A 14,850-nucleotide genomic window follows, 5' to 3' on the forward strand; every position below is an offset into this window, starting at 1 on the left:
GTGACGAGCGTTAATGTTAATCCATTGAAGCTTGCGATTGTGCATGGTGAATGTCCTGCATTCTGAAAACTGTGCTATGCCTGATGAGAAGTCCCTCCAATTTCAACTCACTAACATCCGAAATAACGATCCCCAATATTCCCGAATCCCGGCACGATAAACGCAGTCGGGTGCATCAACCCCTCATCAATCACCGACACAACCACCCTCACCTTCGGATACACCCTCGCAATCGCCTGCAACCCCGACGGCGCGGCAAGGTATGCGATAAACACCACGTTCTCCTCCGGTACGCCGTGGTCTAGCAACACCCGGATCGCCATTAACGCCGCTGCTCCTGTCGCGATTTGTGCGTCGAGGAGGAATACGTGCCCGGTGGGTGAGAGTGGTGGGATTTTGGAGTAGTGAAGTTTTGGCTCGCCAGTCATTGATTCGGATTGGATCAAGATTTTTCCGAGGGAGACGTCTGGGATTACGCGTCGAAGCCCTACTTCAAGGGTTTCTCCTGCGCGGACGATCGAGACTCCGACAACTTCGGAGGCGGAGAGGGCCATGCCTGTACATGATTTGCCCGTAGGAGTTTCGATTGTAATTTGTTCGTGTGGTAACTCGACCATTGCGCGCTCGATGAGGAGGACGGCGAGACGCTCGAGGTAGAATTGGAAGTCATCTCTCGATGTGTTCGCATCCCGAATAATAGTCTGCATCGCATGCAACTGCGGTGTCTGCGGTAAGCATATAATATTCCGCAAGCCGCCAAGTTCGTCCGCGGAGGAGGTAGGAGATGACTGTAGTGCACGGAGAGCTTCGAGATGTTTCCGGGAGCGCTCGGCAAGGGCTTGTCGGATGTGTTGGGTTATCATGTCGAGGGCGACGTGGGAATCTGACCGTGGTACGACGATATCGGCGTTTTTCATGGTGGGGCGGACGCAGTCGTCGTAGGATCTTTTGACGTAGCGGTTATACTGCGTCAACACACCTCGCAGATCTCGGCCACGGTGCAAGATATCCCGGTTCAGTCGCCGAGCGAGACAGATGTCTGAGGGTGTGTCGACGAAGATCTTCATGTCGAGGAGAGAGAGAATGCGTGGGTCGTGGAGGGTAAAAATCCCTTCGAGGATGATGATGTTACAGGCGTAGATTGTGGTCTTGGTTGGGAGGCGGTTGTGCAGTGCGAAGGAATACTGTGGGATTTCGACTTTTTTGCCTTGTTTTAGGGCACTTAGACATTCGAATAACAAATCCCAGTCGAGGGCGGATGGGTCATCAAAGTCGTACTCACTGTGAGTTGCAATTAGCTTCCTGTTCGACGAGAAAGGCGAACAACTCACTTCTTGAAGGCCCGTGCGGATTCCTCTTTAGTTAGGGGTTTGTAGAAGCTGTCGAGGGATAGGATGACGACCCATGGGACGTTGAGGGTTTTGATGAGCTTTTGTGCTACTGTTGTCTTTCCTGAGCCGGATGCCTGAACAAGAGGTTACTCGGTTAATCCGTCTCGTAGAGGAGGAAGGAGACGTACACCCCCGATCCCAATAACATGGAGCGCTGTCCATGGAGGTCTGTATTCTGCTCCAACAACTGACATGGTGTTTCAGCTGGGCTTAATTTGCAGTTGCGGCAGGGCGTGTTTGGCCGATACCGGTAACGTAGACATTCACGTGACTTGGTCTTAAGAACCATCTCACAGAACAGTCCAATGGGTTTTACATGATCTGTTCGTCGTTGATATCAAATCCTTGGAGTAATCCAATGCTTTCTTCATCGTGGGAAGACTGGCATTTTTTCTTCGCGCAGCTCGGAGCCCGTTATATAAATTTGAATTTGAAGCAGCAGATCCCCGCGGCCAGATACACCCCATCCGCACTCCTCTTCTCCTTCTCTTCCTAACAAACACAAAAGAATAACTCACAGAGACGCAGTACACACAGGAAGACCCACTCAATCAAACAACCTACTCGTTCACCTCTCTCCGCTCACCCGTCACCACAATGGCCACCACAGCCCCTTCCACGTCATCACCCGCCAAACGAGTCATCGACCCCGAGGAATGGAACCGCCGAATGGATGCCGTGAAGATATCTAAATCGTAAGTGTTACAATCAAGGACGTGAAGAAAGGAATGTCAGGACAAAATGATGCTCTTCAAGATGGGAATCTCTCCGATAAGAGGTCGTCGCTCGTCTTGAGTGACACACAACCCTCACTGAGGATAACTTATTATCTTGACCTGATCCTGGCATATCCTTTCCTTACGAGTATCCCATCCTCGATCGAAAACAGTTTTGACTAACTGTGTTATTGTTAGTGATTTGAATCAGTTGGTGATGAACTACCTCATCATCGAAGGCTACCAATCCGCCGCCATCAAATTCGCCCAAGAAGCAAATATCACACCCTCGATCGACCTTGATTCCATCAATGAGCGGATGGTGATTCGACAAGCCATTCACCGCGGTGACGTCCAAGGAGCAATCGAACGTATCAATGAACTCGATCCTGAGGTATGCCCAGTCCCATCCAGACTTGACAAGAGACAAAGGTGCAGTGTATGGGTTTTGCAAGGATTAAACAGTTTCATGCACCACTCTCAGACCGGCTTGCCGGACGATGATGAGAGAAATAAACCTTCAGTCTTCAAAATGAGCTAAAACCCTACACTTGCTCCTTGTCTTTTCTCATGTCTTCCTTCTATGTTGGAAGAAGAACGAGAACTAACATTGGATGCGAATAGTTGCTGGATACCGTCCCTTCATTACATTTCCAACTCCTCCGCCTACAACTCGTTGAATTGATCCGCGCTTCTGGCTCGGGGGCGAGCGAGACGGGTGATATTTCGACCGCACTGGCATTCGCAACAACACACCTCGCACCCCGCGCACCCTCCTCACCCACCTTCCTCCACGAACTCGAAAAAACGATGGCACTTCTCGCCTTCCCACCCGAATCCATCTCCTCCTCCTCCTCCTCCACCTCTCCCCTCGCTGAACTCGTTGATCCGAATTTACGCCGCGATGTAGCCAAAATGGTCAATGAGGCTATCTTGGAACATCAGGGTATTGTACGGGAGGCGAAAGCGAAGGGGTTGGTGAGGGCTGCGTGTTGGGCTGAGGAGAGGTTGAGGGGGGAGGGGGTGGAGTTTCCGGTGTTGGATTTGGAAGCGTTGGTTGGCAAGAGGAGGGAGGGTGATGCGATGGAGCTCTGATGTTATGACGCGGTAGATTAGTTATTCCTGTGTTTGTGGCGTATGGTGTTTGCTTTCGGTATTCCAATTTATACTCTTTTTCTCTGATCACCTTGACTACTTCCTCATTTAAGATTGTTCGTAACTGGTTTTCCCTTGTGCTTGAAAGGTGGTTGGACAGATCCAGTCAGCTACGGTCAGAATCATTGCAAATCCTAATGTCCATATGCGATCGTCTCAATAATATCCCCTTGAGATACCATCACGTCACCGACTGCGCTCTCAACTTCCTCGTAATAATCACCTTGGCTGCAATCTTCGGCGTCCCATTCGACGAACCCTCACTATCCTCCACCCCCTCCCTCGGCATCGCAAAAGCCGCCTCATCCTGCTCTTTGATCTCAAGGAATACTGTAAGCCAAGTTAGTATTCAACTCCCGCATGGACAAGTTTGAGAGGCTTGAGCTTACTCCTGTCAAGCGTCAACTCAATTCGTAGTCGTACGTCAATCAACGCCAATGCGGGCCATGTTGCCCGCTCTCCCTTCAAGACAAAATATTCAATCATCTCCTTAGTTGGATTCCTCCACATCTTGCCTGCGTCACTCGCGTAGAGCGCCGGTACGATGACAACCGGATCTCCCTGACTCGGTACATACTCATCCACCACAAATCTCCTCACCCTCGCCGGTAACAGTCCAAGACTATCCAGTTGTTGTAATCTATGTTTAATCTCCAGTGCAGCGAGACGGAGGATCGATGGAAGGAGTGTATGGTGTTTATGCAAATCGGATGAATCGGAAGAGAGGAAGGGGGCGAGGTATGGACGGGCTTGGGAGACGATAAAGTGGTTTACGTTGAAGAGTTCGGTTATGCGAGTGTAGGGTGATTCAGCCGAAATGCTTTTCTTGGGTGTTGACGGGCGTTTGCGGTAGGAGTCTGTACAAGCCCATTACATCAGCATTGCTACGTGACAGCGGGAAAGGGGCATGTACATGCAAGATCCCACGGGACAACTGTTCCGTCTTCTTCTTTTGCTAGGAGTTCAACTTTGTCGGTGCCGAGACTTGCTAGGGCGGCGGTTCTGATTAGGACGTTGGGTGCGGTGAGGTAATTCAACAATCCACTCTCCTCGGCGCCTGCGCCGCCGGAGATGGTGATGTTTAGGATTCGTTTGGTGCGTTTGTAGGCTTCTTCGAATGTTGTGTCGCCCACGTTGTCTGCCACGCAGCGTTCGAGGACTTTGACGTCCAGTAAGACGCCCTTCGTGATGAGTCGCGTAAGTTTTCGGTAGAGTTGGGCCCAGCTGCTACCGGAGCGGTCGCGGAAAGCGGAGAGGTCGATAGCTTGTGAGGAAAGGAAAGATGGGAGCTCGTCATCGGTGTGAATGCATACAAGCGCCGCGATGAGTGCGCCCACTGTATGCCCGGCGATGATTCGCGGTAGCGTGTTTTGCTCATGAAGAGCTTTGATCACGCCGAGGTGAAAGAGCCCAAAGACCGTTCCACCCTGTAAAATAAGTGCCGTTCGCCCGAAACTCTGTCTCGTCTCGCGAAAGAAGTTAAACTTGCGCTGTGCTGAGTTCGGAGTCGAGTCTGTCGTCGGTACTTGTGAAAGGTACCGAAGTGATGCGCAGACTTCTGCGATGTACTCCTCGATCAGGAACTTTGTACCGACAAACGCTTTCTTGTGAAGCTCCTTGCTTGCCAAATTTCCCAGATTGCGGAGGAGTCCGCTCCGAAGACCTTCGACGAGGGCGGATAGGTCACCGTTTTGTCGTGCTCGAGCCATCGCGTCAACGCGCCCTCGTAGGAGCTGCCAGTCGTATTTCCGGGATGGTTGCTGTTGTCGCCAGACATCGAACTCGTAGTACTGGTCAATGACGTCCGCTCGGCCAACGTACTCTTGGTAAGACTCCGAGGTCTTCAGTTGTGCACTCAAGACTTGGAGGGGAGTTTTTGAATGGGTGTTGCCCCAAATCCATCGTATCCAATCTAGCAGGCCCGCAATGAATAGCGATAACCATGCTGAGAAAGCTCTGTCTTCTTCCTCCTTGGTCATCCCTATGGCATCTGATGCATTCAATCCCGAGAGCGTCTGGTATTTTCGTGGTCGATGAGTTCATGCCCCCACACTGCGCTCCCTGCACTCCACGCAAGCAGCTGCGTCTCAGGTTCGCACGGACCATCAAGAACCGCAACGCCAAAACGACTAAGCAATGGCATCCTCTTCTGACTGTTTGCGTTTTTCTCTAAGCAAGTACTCTTTCGAGAAGTCATCCAATGAGGGCCAAAACACCCAGGCGACTCAGGGTGGTGGTACGACCAACTGGAGCCACTTTCCGAACAAAAAGGGGCTGGAGCTGGTGTTCACCAAGTCGACGAGCTTCAAGACAGGGGAGATACAGATAACGATGGAAGTATCATGGGAAGGGACGAAATTTGTAGGAAAATCGCTGAGGAAGTTGCTTTGACTTGAAGTCCTGACGAATGCGCTTACAGGAGTCGCTGAACATCACCCATTTATCCTCAATACCGATGCCGACGCATATATCTCGCGGGCAGACAGCGGCAGTGATTGTCATTGTGAAAAACCCGGGAATAGGCATCAAGTACTGGCACGAGGAATCGGACGTATGTGCAAGGATAATGGAGTGCGATTACCACAAACCTGACGTTTTGCACAGGAACTCCGCCGTTTCCAGATACGGTTTTTCGGCGAAGCGACGTTTCACGCGGTCAGGGCAGAGCTTGAGAAGCATACCGGGCGCTCATCAAGAGAAGCGACAGCCAAAGACACATTTAATGCGTCTCAACATCCCGCTTCGGCTCAGTTTGTGGGGACAAGCACTGTGGATCCAGCAAGTCGACACGTACAGAAACCAGTGACAGCATATCAGCCCTCCGCTCCAAGTCATGATTATGGTCAGCAGGCTCCATTAACCTGGCATGCCAACGCGCTTATGCCAACTACCGGTTTGTCGCACAACATGTCTCCCCCGCATACAAGCAGCACATTTCGACCCTTGACGCAGTTCAGCACTCGCCCAGTCTCTAAAACCTCCGATATCTCGTTTGGGACACGAAGTGATGTCACGCATATGCCCGCAAGGACTGCGGCCCAAACCCCAACGCAGCACACGTATTCATCCATGGCTGCACCTGTGATGCTACCGCCATCACGAGGATCTGTGACTGAGAATCAACGACAAAGATATCAAGTTCAAGTCAGTCCTACAGGCCTACCGACTCGAACAGCTGCGAACCAATCGCTCCCTCCCCAGTCTGCTCCACAAACCTCGTACCCCTTCGTTCAGAAGGGAGGCCGACATGCTTTACCAGCTGACAACACCTCGCAATGGAATGCTGGCAATCTCATGAGACAATCTCGAGACGATCTTTCGGCGCGTACGCAGGCTAGTATCCAGCGCACCTTTCTACCTGAGCCTGTAAAATCAAATTATCCAACTGCGTACACGCAGAGAACCGGGGCTAGTGAGACGGATTACACCTCTATGTACTCTTCCTATGTACACCGAGAGGCAAGGACCACTGATTTGCAGTCTCAAAGGCCTGCGACGGTCATCAATACAACTGAAACGCACAAAACGCCTGCAGACAGTACTATTGTTCCCACGACGTCGTATGAGATGCGGACGACACCGAAGAAACCAATGGAGGTGATCGACTTGGATAAGGATTGGGATTATCCAAGACCAACTGTGAAGAAGAAGATGATAGAAGATGCCTACGCCAGTGGGCAGGGTACGACGATGACAAGCGTGACAAGGGAAAGTTTGGCGGCACCGAGGACGTCCATAGCGAACTCGTACGATGCCAGAGCACAGGCGACTCCAGGGTTGCCCCTCATTCGCCCTTCAGCGAGTGACCCTGTGGCTGTGCCAAGTCAGCGAAGTGAAGCAGTACCCGTCAGAGTGAAAGATTATGGTCAGACAAGCGCATCGGATCCGATTGCGGCACGAAAACCACCGATGCTGGTAACCAGACATGTTGAGACCACACAGACGAATGATTCAGCGGCTATAGCGAGACCTCGCCCGGAACCACTGCAAATGATATCCAGCCTAACCAGGTCTACTCAACCCCTGGCGAACCTACCGTCTTCCGTGATTACTGTCCCTGCAAGCAGAAAAGAGACCGAATATGCTCTTACAGCTACATCTGCCACCAACCCCCGCAAGCGGAAAGACTCAGATCGCGATCTGGACTCCCTTGCCTCGTTTCTAGCCACCATCCAGCCTTCGCAAGAAGATCGGAGAACCACGGAAGAGATGATCGTGGACTGCTTGAAGCATGAAGGGTTTCCGCGGTTAGTAGAGACGGTGGCGAAGTGTCTGAGGGAGAAAGGGCTATTGCCTGGACAGAGCTTGCATGGTTAGTCGAGGAGGGAGGAATGCGTGGGAGAAGAAGTAATGCATTGTGGGAAGGGCAGAAGGGAGGCGGGATTTATACAAGAACGACACAATAGATTATCTTAATTCATTCAATCCGGCGTAACTGCTTTGCCACTACGGGAAACACCTGTTTTTTCAGCGTCCTCACAAAGAACCGCACCCATCTCCTCGCGCATGCGCACGCTGTCGTACATCGCGAACCTGCTCCAAACGCGTCGTCTTCAATACACGGGCTTGTCGCAAGTAATCCGCCGGCCGCTCGCACAATGTCGGCCATGTACACCTTCAACAAACCCTCCAACAGGGTAATGGACGAGTCCGATATCGAGCGCACACCGGAGTACAACGATTTCATGGCCAAGCTTGAGCAATTCCATGCCGCAAGAGGAACGCCATTACTGCGAGAACCGGGATTGGGACCAAGGAAGATTAGTTTGTTGAAGCTTTATAAGTTGGTTACGGGAAGGGGAGGGTATGATGCGGTTACGGAGGAGAAGGGTTCGTCTTCTTGCCATTGGCGGGTAGCAATTGAACGCATACTGATCCGGGCGTGCAGGAACTTGGAAGTCGTTGGCGGGTACATACAAACTCCCACCGACAATCACCAATGCAGGTTTCCTCCTCAAGACAATCTACTACCGTTACCTCGCCGCATACGAAATCGAACTCTTTCACGGCAAGAAAGCACCACCGCCAGAACATCTCGAGCACCTATCAGCAAAGGGAGGAGCGATTATGACGCGAACTGCTGAGCAGCTACAAGCGCTCATGACACCAAAGGAGGAACCGAAGAAGGGGACGAGTCCGAGTCCAACGCCGATGACGAGGAGGTTGAGAGATCAGCCGACGCCCAAACAGCATTATGAGGGGGAGACGGGGTCGAATGGGAGGACGAGTCAGACGCCGGCTGCGAGTGCGACGCCGATGCCGCTTCCTGCTGTTGCGCATACGCCATATATGGGACAGACGCCTGTTCCTCCAGCAATGACTCCGTTCGGTGCACCTGGGTACCCGCCGCGTGGACCAGCGGGTGCTGCGGTACCATCGGTGTTAATCCCACCGCCTGTTATGGCATCACCGAATTTGATGAGGATCACGATGGCGCTCAGGTCTGGTATTCCGAGTGAGGTCGACTGGGCGATGCACCACCTTTTGCGAATGTCATATGAACAGGGTGAACATTTGCGATTGGAGCTGCTGCCGGGTTTGCCGGAGGCTTTGTTGGAGAAACTATCGCTGATAATGGAGTTGCCGGTTGACGGACCTGATGCGGAGATCAAGGCGATGCAGTTTACGGCCGAGGAGCAGAAGACGCTCGATAAGGTGCTAGAGGCAGGGTTGGTGTTGAGGAACTTGGCTTTGGAGGCGGACAATGGCAAGTTCCTTGCGAGGTTGTTGCGGACTCGAGAGAGTGTACAGCATGGTATCGGTCTTCCTGAGGCGAGCCATTTAGTTGAGTTGAAGCATTATTGCTTGGATATTGCGGAGGCAATTAGCCCTCATATCCGGGTTGAAGATGAGAATGATGCGTTCTACATCGGTTTCTGCAAGCTGCTGGAAACGAATGATCGGAGCTTCCTCATCATTGCTTTGCGGACGCTCGTGAGGTTAGCGATCGGGGATGACACCAACATCCTGCTGCAGGAGATCCCAGAAAAGACCATCAACCGGTTGTTGCAGATGCTAATCCTCAACGATGAAGAGCTGAACGCGGCAATTTTGGATTTCATGTACCAGTGGACAAGTTACAAGATCAACGCTCAGGCAATGATGACCAGGCCGGACGCAATCGAGCTGGTGAAGAGACTGGTGGACATGATGAGAAGAAACACGGAAGAGATGGAGTACGTCTACCCCGTACTGATGAGGGGTGAGCCACGGCACAAGGCTCCCGTCCAACCGCCAAGATTACCGGCTGAGCTGATGACGGAGCTCATGCAGTACAATGAACCTGAAAGAACGATCAAGTGGTTGCACTCGGCGTTCGAGGAAGATCCGTTGGAGAATGTGACTCAAATCATGTTGTGGAATACCTATCAACAGCTCTTTACTCCGTTCATTCCGATTGGAAAGCCAATCCTCCAGGCGGCGGATTTAATCAAAACCGTCTCTGAATCGGCGTTCCCTAAGGCTCCGGCCAAAGTGTTAGCTACAGAGGAGGGTCCGAAGTTCATCATTGAGGGTATCAAGCCTCGCGTGACGCCTGTTGGTGTCAAGGGCAAGAGATACTTTGACTGTAAATGGGGAGTGGATGCTGCTACAGGCTACGGTTGTGGTATGATCTGCCCTACAGTGAACGAGCTCTACGCTCACATCGTGGATGCACATCTCGATAAGACTCCTGGCGCAACAATGGCATGTGACTGGAACCTCTGCCGACAATTACATGCCAAACCCCGGGATATGAAGACCGTCGCGCTCCATGTCCGCACGCACATGCCTGACTCAGAACAAACAGAGAACTACCATGGCTTACGAAGTCAGTTGATTATCAATGAAGGGAAGCCGAAGAAGGATGGGTTGGGTGTTACGGCGACGCTTGTGTTGAGAAATCTTGCGAGGGCGAAGGGGGCTGCAAATGTTATGGTGGGGGTTGAGAAGGAGATCATGGAGGCGATTGCGGTGAATAAGGGGTTGTTTGCGTACGCCGGAGACTTGCTGCCGAGGTAATCGGTTGGATATGGGACCCAGAAGGAGATGAGTGTTGATGGACACCCCGAAGGACTGTGCGAAAGATACCCCGAGCCTGAAAGAGTGGCACTTGCGGAAGAAAGCGGAGACGGCGCAATCTTGGACCAACACTAGCTAGATTAAAATCAAATTTACCGAACATCCTGAATCCATGAACCCAGCGTATGTGAGTATATGCGTCGGTCGCGGTGTGCCTACGCTGGCCTGCAGCCGATGCTCGTACGCGCTCATCACCTGAACATTTCGGACGGCCATTGTAGAAGCAGCTGAGTACCACTTGAGGCTCTGATTTTCTGTTGACGCGTTTCGACACTCCGACTTTGACGCCTGTCTTTTTCGCCGGTGCATATAGCATACAGGGAGCATAATGGATGAGTGGAGGGAGGTGAGTGCAGCGCTGGCACCTTCGCCGCGGCATACGGTTTGCTGACTCGGTCAATAGATCACTCGAACCGGCGATCCAATAGGTCTGCCGCCGGCACGAAAGCCTGCCATCTCAGCGCTCTCCTTTGATGTGGACCATGACCTGGTGTGGGCAGGTGACGAGAATGTTTGCCAGGATTGCTGCATTCAGTGGAGGACGTGAGTTAACGGGGTATGCAGGGTCGTCTCTTCTCGTTATACGGGCCCGAACTACGGAAATACACGAGCTTCAAGGCACACAGCGGACCAGTCAAGCAGCTCTTATCAAACGAGCGTGGGATCATCTCGGTTGGTGACACTATACGGATGACCAACAGGAGGGGAATGGCGAGATGGACCATAAAGTAAATGCGGTTTCCAATGTATATAGTGACAGAGGCTAATGCTGTTCACAGCGATGACAGTGTGCAAGACCTTCAATGCATGACATATACCGGACGAGGAGCCTCCGAAATCCTGGTGGCCGGAATGCAGAACGACATGCTGGTCGTAAATATTGATAGAGGGACGGTTATTCAGAAGGTACATACATCCGTGTCATACTGCCACCACATACTCACATTTACAAGGAACCTGGACCAGAGCAGACTGCGGTCATGAGACGGGGGCGGATGATTTGTGCAGGGTCATCGACGGGAGAGGTTTCATTGCTGGATCCGAAGACATTCAAGGTACAGCATCGTTTCGCGGCGCATACAGGGACCATCACGGACATGGATACACAAGGAAATCTGCTATTGACCTGTGGTTTCTCAGCACGGTGAGTACATGAAACAGAAATACCGGCCAACAACTGACGATGTTCCCTTAGGCATGGACAGTACGTGTTGGATCCCATCGTGAAAGTCTTTGACCTGCGCACAATGAGACCACTGGTGCCTATCCCATTCCCAGCTGGACCGACCTTTATCCGCATGCACCCGAAGCTGCCTTCAGCGATCATCACCGCACAGATGGGTCAGTATCACATCACTGACGTGAACAACGTGTCCGACCTCAAGTTGCGACAAGCCACCACAGTATCCTTCATTTCAGCTGTCGACCTCTCGCCGTCAGGTGATGCATTTGCGTTGGCTGATGCTGATGGCATTGTGCAGTTGTGGGGCACGTCAGATGAGCCATCGTTTTCGGAGTTTGCTTCGCCTGTGGATTGGCCTGATCCTGTCGTAACTCCACCAAAAGTTGAGTTCAAAGATGATACGTGAGTCGTCACTTCCCTAGGTTGCGACCCGAGATGTTAACGTCTGACAGTCCCCTGAACATGATTGGGATGTCCTATTACCGCGAGGAGCTGCTATCTTCTTGGCCTGCAACCATGCTTTTCGAAGTTGGCAATCCGTCACCCCAAATCGACCCCGAAGTGCTTGCGACTATGAAGACAGTTGACTTTGTCGGTTATGCGCCGAACCCACGACGGAAGCTTCGGAATCAAGTCGAAAAGAACCCAGATATTGAGAAGATGCGTGGTGCGAATAATCGCGGCCCTAGGTTTAGAAGTGAGCGAGACAAGCTTGGACTTTCGGCCGGACCGGATGGGAGTGTCACGTTTGAGGATATGGAAGACGATGTACTGGGTCCTTCGAACGTACCACGGTACTATCGTAAGGTCGAAATCCAGTACAGTAAGTTTGGTATTGAGGATTTTGACTTCGGGTATGTATAAGGTACGAACGAGGAATGAGTACCTTGCTGACCTGTTGTACAGGTTTTACAACAAGACAGCTTTTGCTGGCCTTGAAACGCATATTCCGAATTCATATTGCAATGCTCTGCTTCAGATGTACCACTTTATCCCACATCTACGACGGATGTCTCTTGCGCATATGTCTGCGAGCTGTTCTCGACATAAGTGTATGTTTTGCGAGCTGGGATTCTTGTCCAACATGCTGCAAGACGCAAAGGGACAGAATTGTCATGCGAGCAACTTCCTACGGACGCTGAAGTCGATGAAGCAAGCCTCTGCGCTTGGGTTGCTTGACGGTGAAGACGGCATCGATGGCAAGATCGCATCTCGAGCACCAACGATCCAATCGTTCAACAGATTCTTCTTGGATCAGATCAATATGGAGGGGAGAGAGACCGATCAGCAACCGGTGACAGGGGATGTGCAAGCAGCAGTGACCGCAAAGGCTGCTACCAGCATTCCTGCAGACCTTATGGGTATGAACATCACGACCCTGATGCGATGCACTGCGTGTGCTTCAGAGTCCGTCAAGCCTTCCACCAACATGGTCTTTGACTTGATATATCCCAAGCCACATACGAACCGCCGGGAACCCCCGGTTCCCTCCTTCTCGTCGGTTCTCCGAGCCAGCATCCATCGCGAAGGCCAAACTCGTGCGTGGTGCAACAACTGCCGTCAGTATCAGCTTCTCGGTACTCGTAAGCTGGTCCGCAACTTGCCGCCAGTGCTGAGCTTGAACGCTGCCGTGCTTACGCCAGATCAATGGCAGTGTTGGGCGTCAAAATCATGGCCACCACCTCGTATCGGGTTGAGCCTCATCAACAATCGAGTGACCTGCATTCACGGAAGAGATCTGGAAAAGAAGACGAATGACAGCCGCGTGCACATTTACGAACTTACGAGTATCGTAACGGAGATTCGTGCTGACAAGAACGACACGCATTTGATCGCTCTTGTCAAGATTCCTGCGAACGATCTGAGCCCAGAGCAGACTGGAAACGAAAGCCCGTGGTATCTTTTCAATGACTTCTTGGTAAAGAATGTGAGTGAGGAGGAGGCACTGGGTTTCCCGGGTGCATGGAAGGTACCGGCGGTTCTCTGTTATCAGCAAGTCAACGTTGAAGAAGCGATTACTTTGAACCTACCGAAGCCTGACATGAGCATCCTGTACCAAGATTACTCGATTGCTGCTGCACGCGATTTCCGTAACTTCACTGCAGAAATCTTGGATCCCTCAGAACTACCTGGCCCAGATTTCGTTGCGGCTATAGATGCGGAGTTCGTTGCTATGCAACAAGAGGAAACAGAAGTCCGCAGTGATGGTACGAAGTCGACGATCAGACCCAGTGTCTTGGGTCTGGCTAGGGTATCTGTGCTCCGAGGAAAGGGTGAGAAGGAAGCCGTGCCATTCATCGACGACTACATCGCGACTGATGAGCCTGTAATCGATTACCTGACTGAATTCTCGGGTATTCGCCAAGGTGACCTTGACGTAGGTCTTTCACGGCACACCTTGCTTCCGTTGAAGATGGCGTACAAGAAGTTGCGGTTGCTAGTAAACCTTGGTTGCAAGTTCCTTGGACATGGACTGGCGAAGGATTTGCGAATCATCAACATTATCATCCCGAAAGAGCAGATCATCGACACAGTCGATCTCTTCTACCTGAAGAGCAGACATAGAAAACTTTCTCTGCGATTCCTCGCCTGGTACATCCTTCATGAAGAGATTCAGCAAGATACTCATGACTCCATTGAGGATGCACGAACCGCATTACGTCTTCATCAGAAGTATCTGGAGTACGAGGAGGCAGGAGTACTTGAGACGATTCTTCATGATCTTTACAATACTGGACGCAAACATAATTTTCGTCCTCCGGTAAAGGCTGAAGTGGAACATGCACCTCCAGCGATAGAGGCGGCTTTTGGCGGAGATTAGACAAAGACTTTAGCAAAAACAAAATTAAACGTGTAGTAATGAAACAGGTCGCTACGTCCGGAGTGCGCTGTAAGTTGTCATCCTGTCAGATACAAAATTCCTTTGATGTTGTTGTACGGCTCGTGTCAGGTATCATCTTTTCATTACCGCTGAGTGCAGACTAGTTTTCAGTAGCCGCCACGGCCGAGAGTCAGTTTGAAAAGCCCTACAAAAACCACTCGCAAAACGTCAATGTGGAATCATATGGAGCGGTAAGCATTGCATCAATTAGCATGGCATGATCTTTACCTGCCCACTATTTGACAGTCTCTCTCTCGTCTTACTCATAGAAAGGGAGCAGGTTCAGAGTTCTTTGCGGATTGCGATCATGCACGTCTATGCGAGGTTATGCACGACGTTTATCGAACTACCTTTTCCTTCATCACTCTCCCAAAACACAATCATGGACCTTGAGGGTAACAGATCAGATAGGGCTACATTGTCCCCATAATACGCTACATTTTGCTCGTCCTCTAACTCCTT

At 51.5% G+C, this 14,850-nt stretch overlaps 6 protein-coding genes across 6 annotated transcripts; 4 read left to right on the forward strand and 2 right to left on the reverse strand.

Annotated features, from left to right (window-relative positions):
- Positions 1 to 33: 33 nt before the first annotated feature.
- SAICODRAFT_90907 (uridine kinase) lies at positions 34 to 1,596 on the reverse strand. The gene is made up of 3 exons (XM_019171723.1): positions 1,520 to 1,596; positions 1,332 to 1,465; positions 34 to 1,281 (listed from the first exon to the last, which is right to left on the reverse strand). The coding sequence occupies exons 1-3, from the start codon at positions 1,583 to 1,585 to the stop codon at positions 111 to 113; spliced, it is 1,371 nt and encodes a 456-aa protein (XP_019024921.1). The 5' UTR covers positions 1,586 to 1,596; the 3' UTR covers positions 34 to 110.
- A 252-nt stretch (positions 1,597 to 1,848) lies between these two features.
- SAICODRAFT_29801 (uncharacterized protein) lies at positions 1,849 to 3,218 on the forward strand. Its single transcript, XM_019167502.1, has 3 exons — positions 1,849 to 2,086; positions 2,306 to 2,501; positions 2,732 to 3,218. The coding sequence occupies exons 1-3, from the start codon at positions 1,989 to 1,991 to the stop codon at positions 3,200 to 3,202; spliced, it is 765 nt and encodes a 254-aa protein (XP_019024922.1). The 5' UTR covers positions 1,849 to 1,988; the 3' UTR covers positions 3,203 to 3,218.
- A 115-nt stretch (positions 3,219 to 3,333) lies between these two features.
- Positions 3,334 to 5,516, reverse strand: SAICODRAFT_90914 (uncharacterized protein). Its single transcript, XM_019171724.1, has 3 exons — positions 4,176 to 5,516; positions 3,652 to 4,119; positions 3,334 to 3,592 (listed from the first exon to the last, which is right to left on the reverse strand). The coding sequence occupies exons 1-3, from the start codon at positions 5,239 to 5,241 to the stop codon at positions 3,444 to 3,446; spliced, it is 1,683 nt and encodes a 560-aa protein (XP_019024923.1). The 5' UTR covers positions 5,242 to 5,516; the 3' UTR covers positions 3,334 to 3,443.
- Positions 5,517 to 6,880: 1,364 nt separating this feature from the next.
- Positions 6,881 to 7,669, forward strand: SAICODRAFT_29803 (uncharacterized protein). Its single transcript, XM_019167503.1, has one exon. The coding sequence runs from the start codon at positions 6,914 to 6,916 to the stop codon at positions 7,577 to 7,579; it is 666 nt and encodes a 221-aa protein (XP_019024924.1). The 5' UTR covers positions 6,881 to 6,913; the 3' UTR covers positions 7,580 to 7,669.
- A 233-nt stretch (positions 7,670 to 7,902) lies between these two features.
- On the forward strand, positions 7,903 to 10,264 carry SAICODRAFT_55704 (uncharacterized protein; the record flags this gene model as incomplete). Its single annotated transcript, XM_019169390.1, has 2 exons — positions 7,903 to 8,092; positions 8,151 to 10,264. 2 exons carry the CDS (start codon positions 7,903 to 7,905, stop codon positions 10,262 to 10,264), a joined length of 2,304 nt encoding a protein of 767 aa, XP_019024925.1.
- Positions 10,265 to 10,503: 239 nt separating this feature from the next.
- Positions 10,504 to 14,391, forward strand: SAICODRAFT_78677 (cysteine proteinase). Its single transcript, XM_019171128.1, has 9 exons — positions 10,504 to 10,670; positions 10,728 to 10,835; positions 10,889 to 11,052; positions 11,104 to 11,230; positions 11,278 to 11,468; positions 11,520 to 11,909; positions 11,960 to 12,361; positions 12,414 to 12,801; positions 12,838 to 14,391. Exons 1-9 carry the CDS (start codon positions 10,653 to 10,655, stop codon positions 14,326 to 14,328), a joined length of 3,279 nt encoding a protein of 1,092 aa, XP_019024926.1. The 5' UTR covers positions 10,504 to 10,652; the 3' UTR covers positions 14,329 to 14,391.
- Positions 14,392 to 14,850: the final 459 nt, after the last annotated feature.

Source organism: Saitoella complicata (genome assembly GCF_001661265.1).
Source record: "Saitoella complicata NRRL Y-17804 unplaced genomic scaffold SAICOscaffold_8, whole genome shotgun sequence".
In the NCBI taxonomy this organism is placed as follows: domain Eukaryota; kingdom Fungi; phylum Ascomycota; class Saitoellomycetes; order Saitoellales; family Saitoellaceae; genus Saitoella; species Saitoella complicata.

What these genes read in the sequence shown, in the direction of transcription:
- SAICODRAFT_90907 (XM_019171723.1), bottom strand. Translation starts at nt 1,585, where the DNA reads ATGTCAGTTGTTGGAGCAGAATACAGACCTCCATGGACAGCGCTCCAT. An exon ending in ATGTTATTGGGATCGGGGGT is followed by an intron (nt 1,466 to 1,519) that starts GTACGTCTCCTT and finishes CCTCTTGTTCAG; the next exon opens with GCATCCGGCTCAGGAAAGAC. An exon ending in TCCGCACGGGCCTTCAAGAA is followed by an intron (nt 1,282 to 1,331) that starts GTGAGTTGTTCG and finishes TGCAACTCACAG; the next exon opens with TGAGTACGACTTTGATGACC.
- SAICODRAFT_29801 (XM_019167502.1), top strand. Translation starts at nt 1,989, where the DNA reads ATGGCCACCACAGCCCCTTCCACGTCATCACCCGCCAAACGAGTCATC. An exon ending in GCCGTGAAGATATCTAAATC is followed by an intron (nt 2,087 to 2,305) that starts GTAAGTGTTACA and finishes TGTTATTGTTAG; the next exon opens with TGATTTGAATCAGTTGGTGA. An exon ending in TCAATGAACTCGATCCTGAG is followed by an intron (nt 2,502 to 2,731) that starts GTATGCCCAGTC and finishes GGATGCGAATAG; the next exon opens with TTGCTGGATACCGTCCCTTC.
- SAICODRAFT_90914 (XM_019171724.1), bottom strand. Translation starts at nt 5,241, where the DNA reads ATGACCAAGGAGGAAGAAGACAGAGCTTTCTCAGCATGGTTATCGCTA. An exon ending in TGTCCCGTGGGATCTTGCAT is followed by an intron (nt 4,120 to 4,175) that starts GTACATGCCCCT and finishes GGGCTTGTACAG; the next exon opens with ACTCCTACCGCAAACGCCCG. An exon ending in TGAGTTGACGCTTGACAGGA is followed by an intron (nt 3,593 to 3,651) that starts GTAAGCTCAAGC and finishes CTTGGCTTACAG; the next exon opens with TATTCCTTGAGATCAAAGAG.
- SAICODRAFT_29803 (XM_019167503.1), top strand. Translation starts at nt 6,914, where the DNA reads ATGATAGAAGATGCCTACGCCAGTGGGCAGGGTACGACGATGACAAGC.
- SAICODRAFT_78677 (XM_019171128.1), top strand. An exon ending in ATTGAGGATTTTGACTTCGG is followed by an intron (nt 12,362 to 12,413) that starts GTATGTATAAGG and finishes CCTGTTGTACAG; the next exon opens with GTTTTACAACAAGACAGCTT. An exon ending in GAGAGACCGATCAGCAACCG is followed by an intron (nt 12,802 to 12,837) that starts GTGACAGGGGAT and finishes GTGACCGCAAAG; the next exon opens with GCTGCTACCAGCATTCCTGC.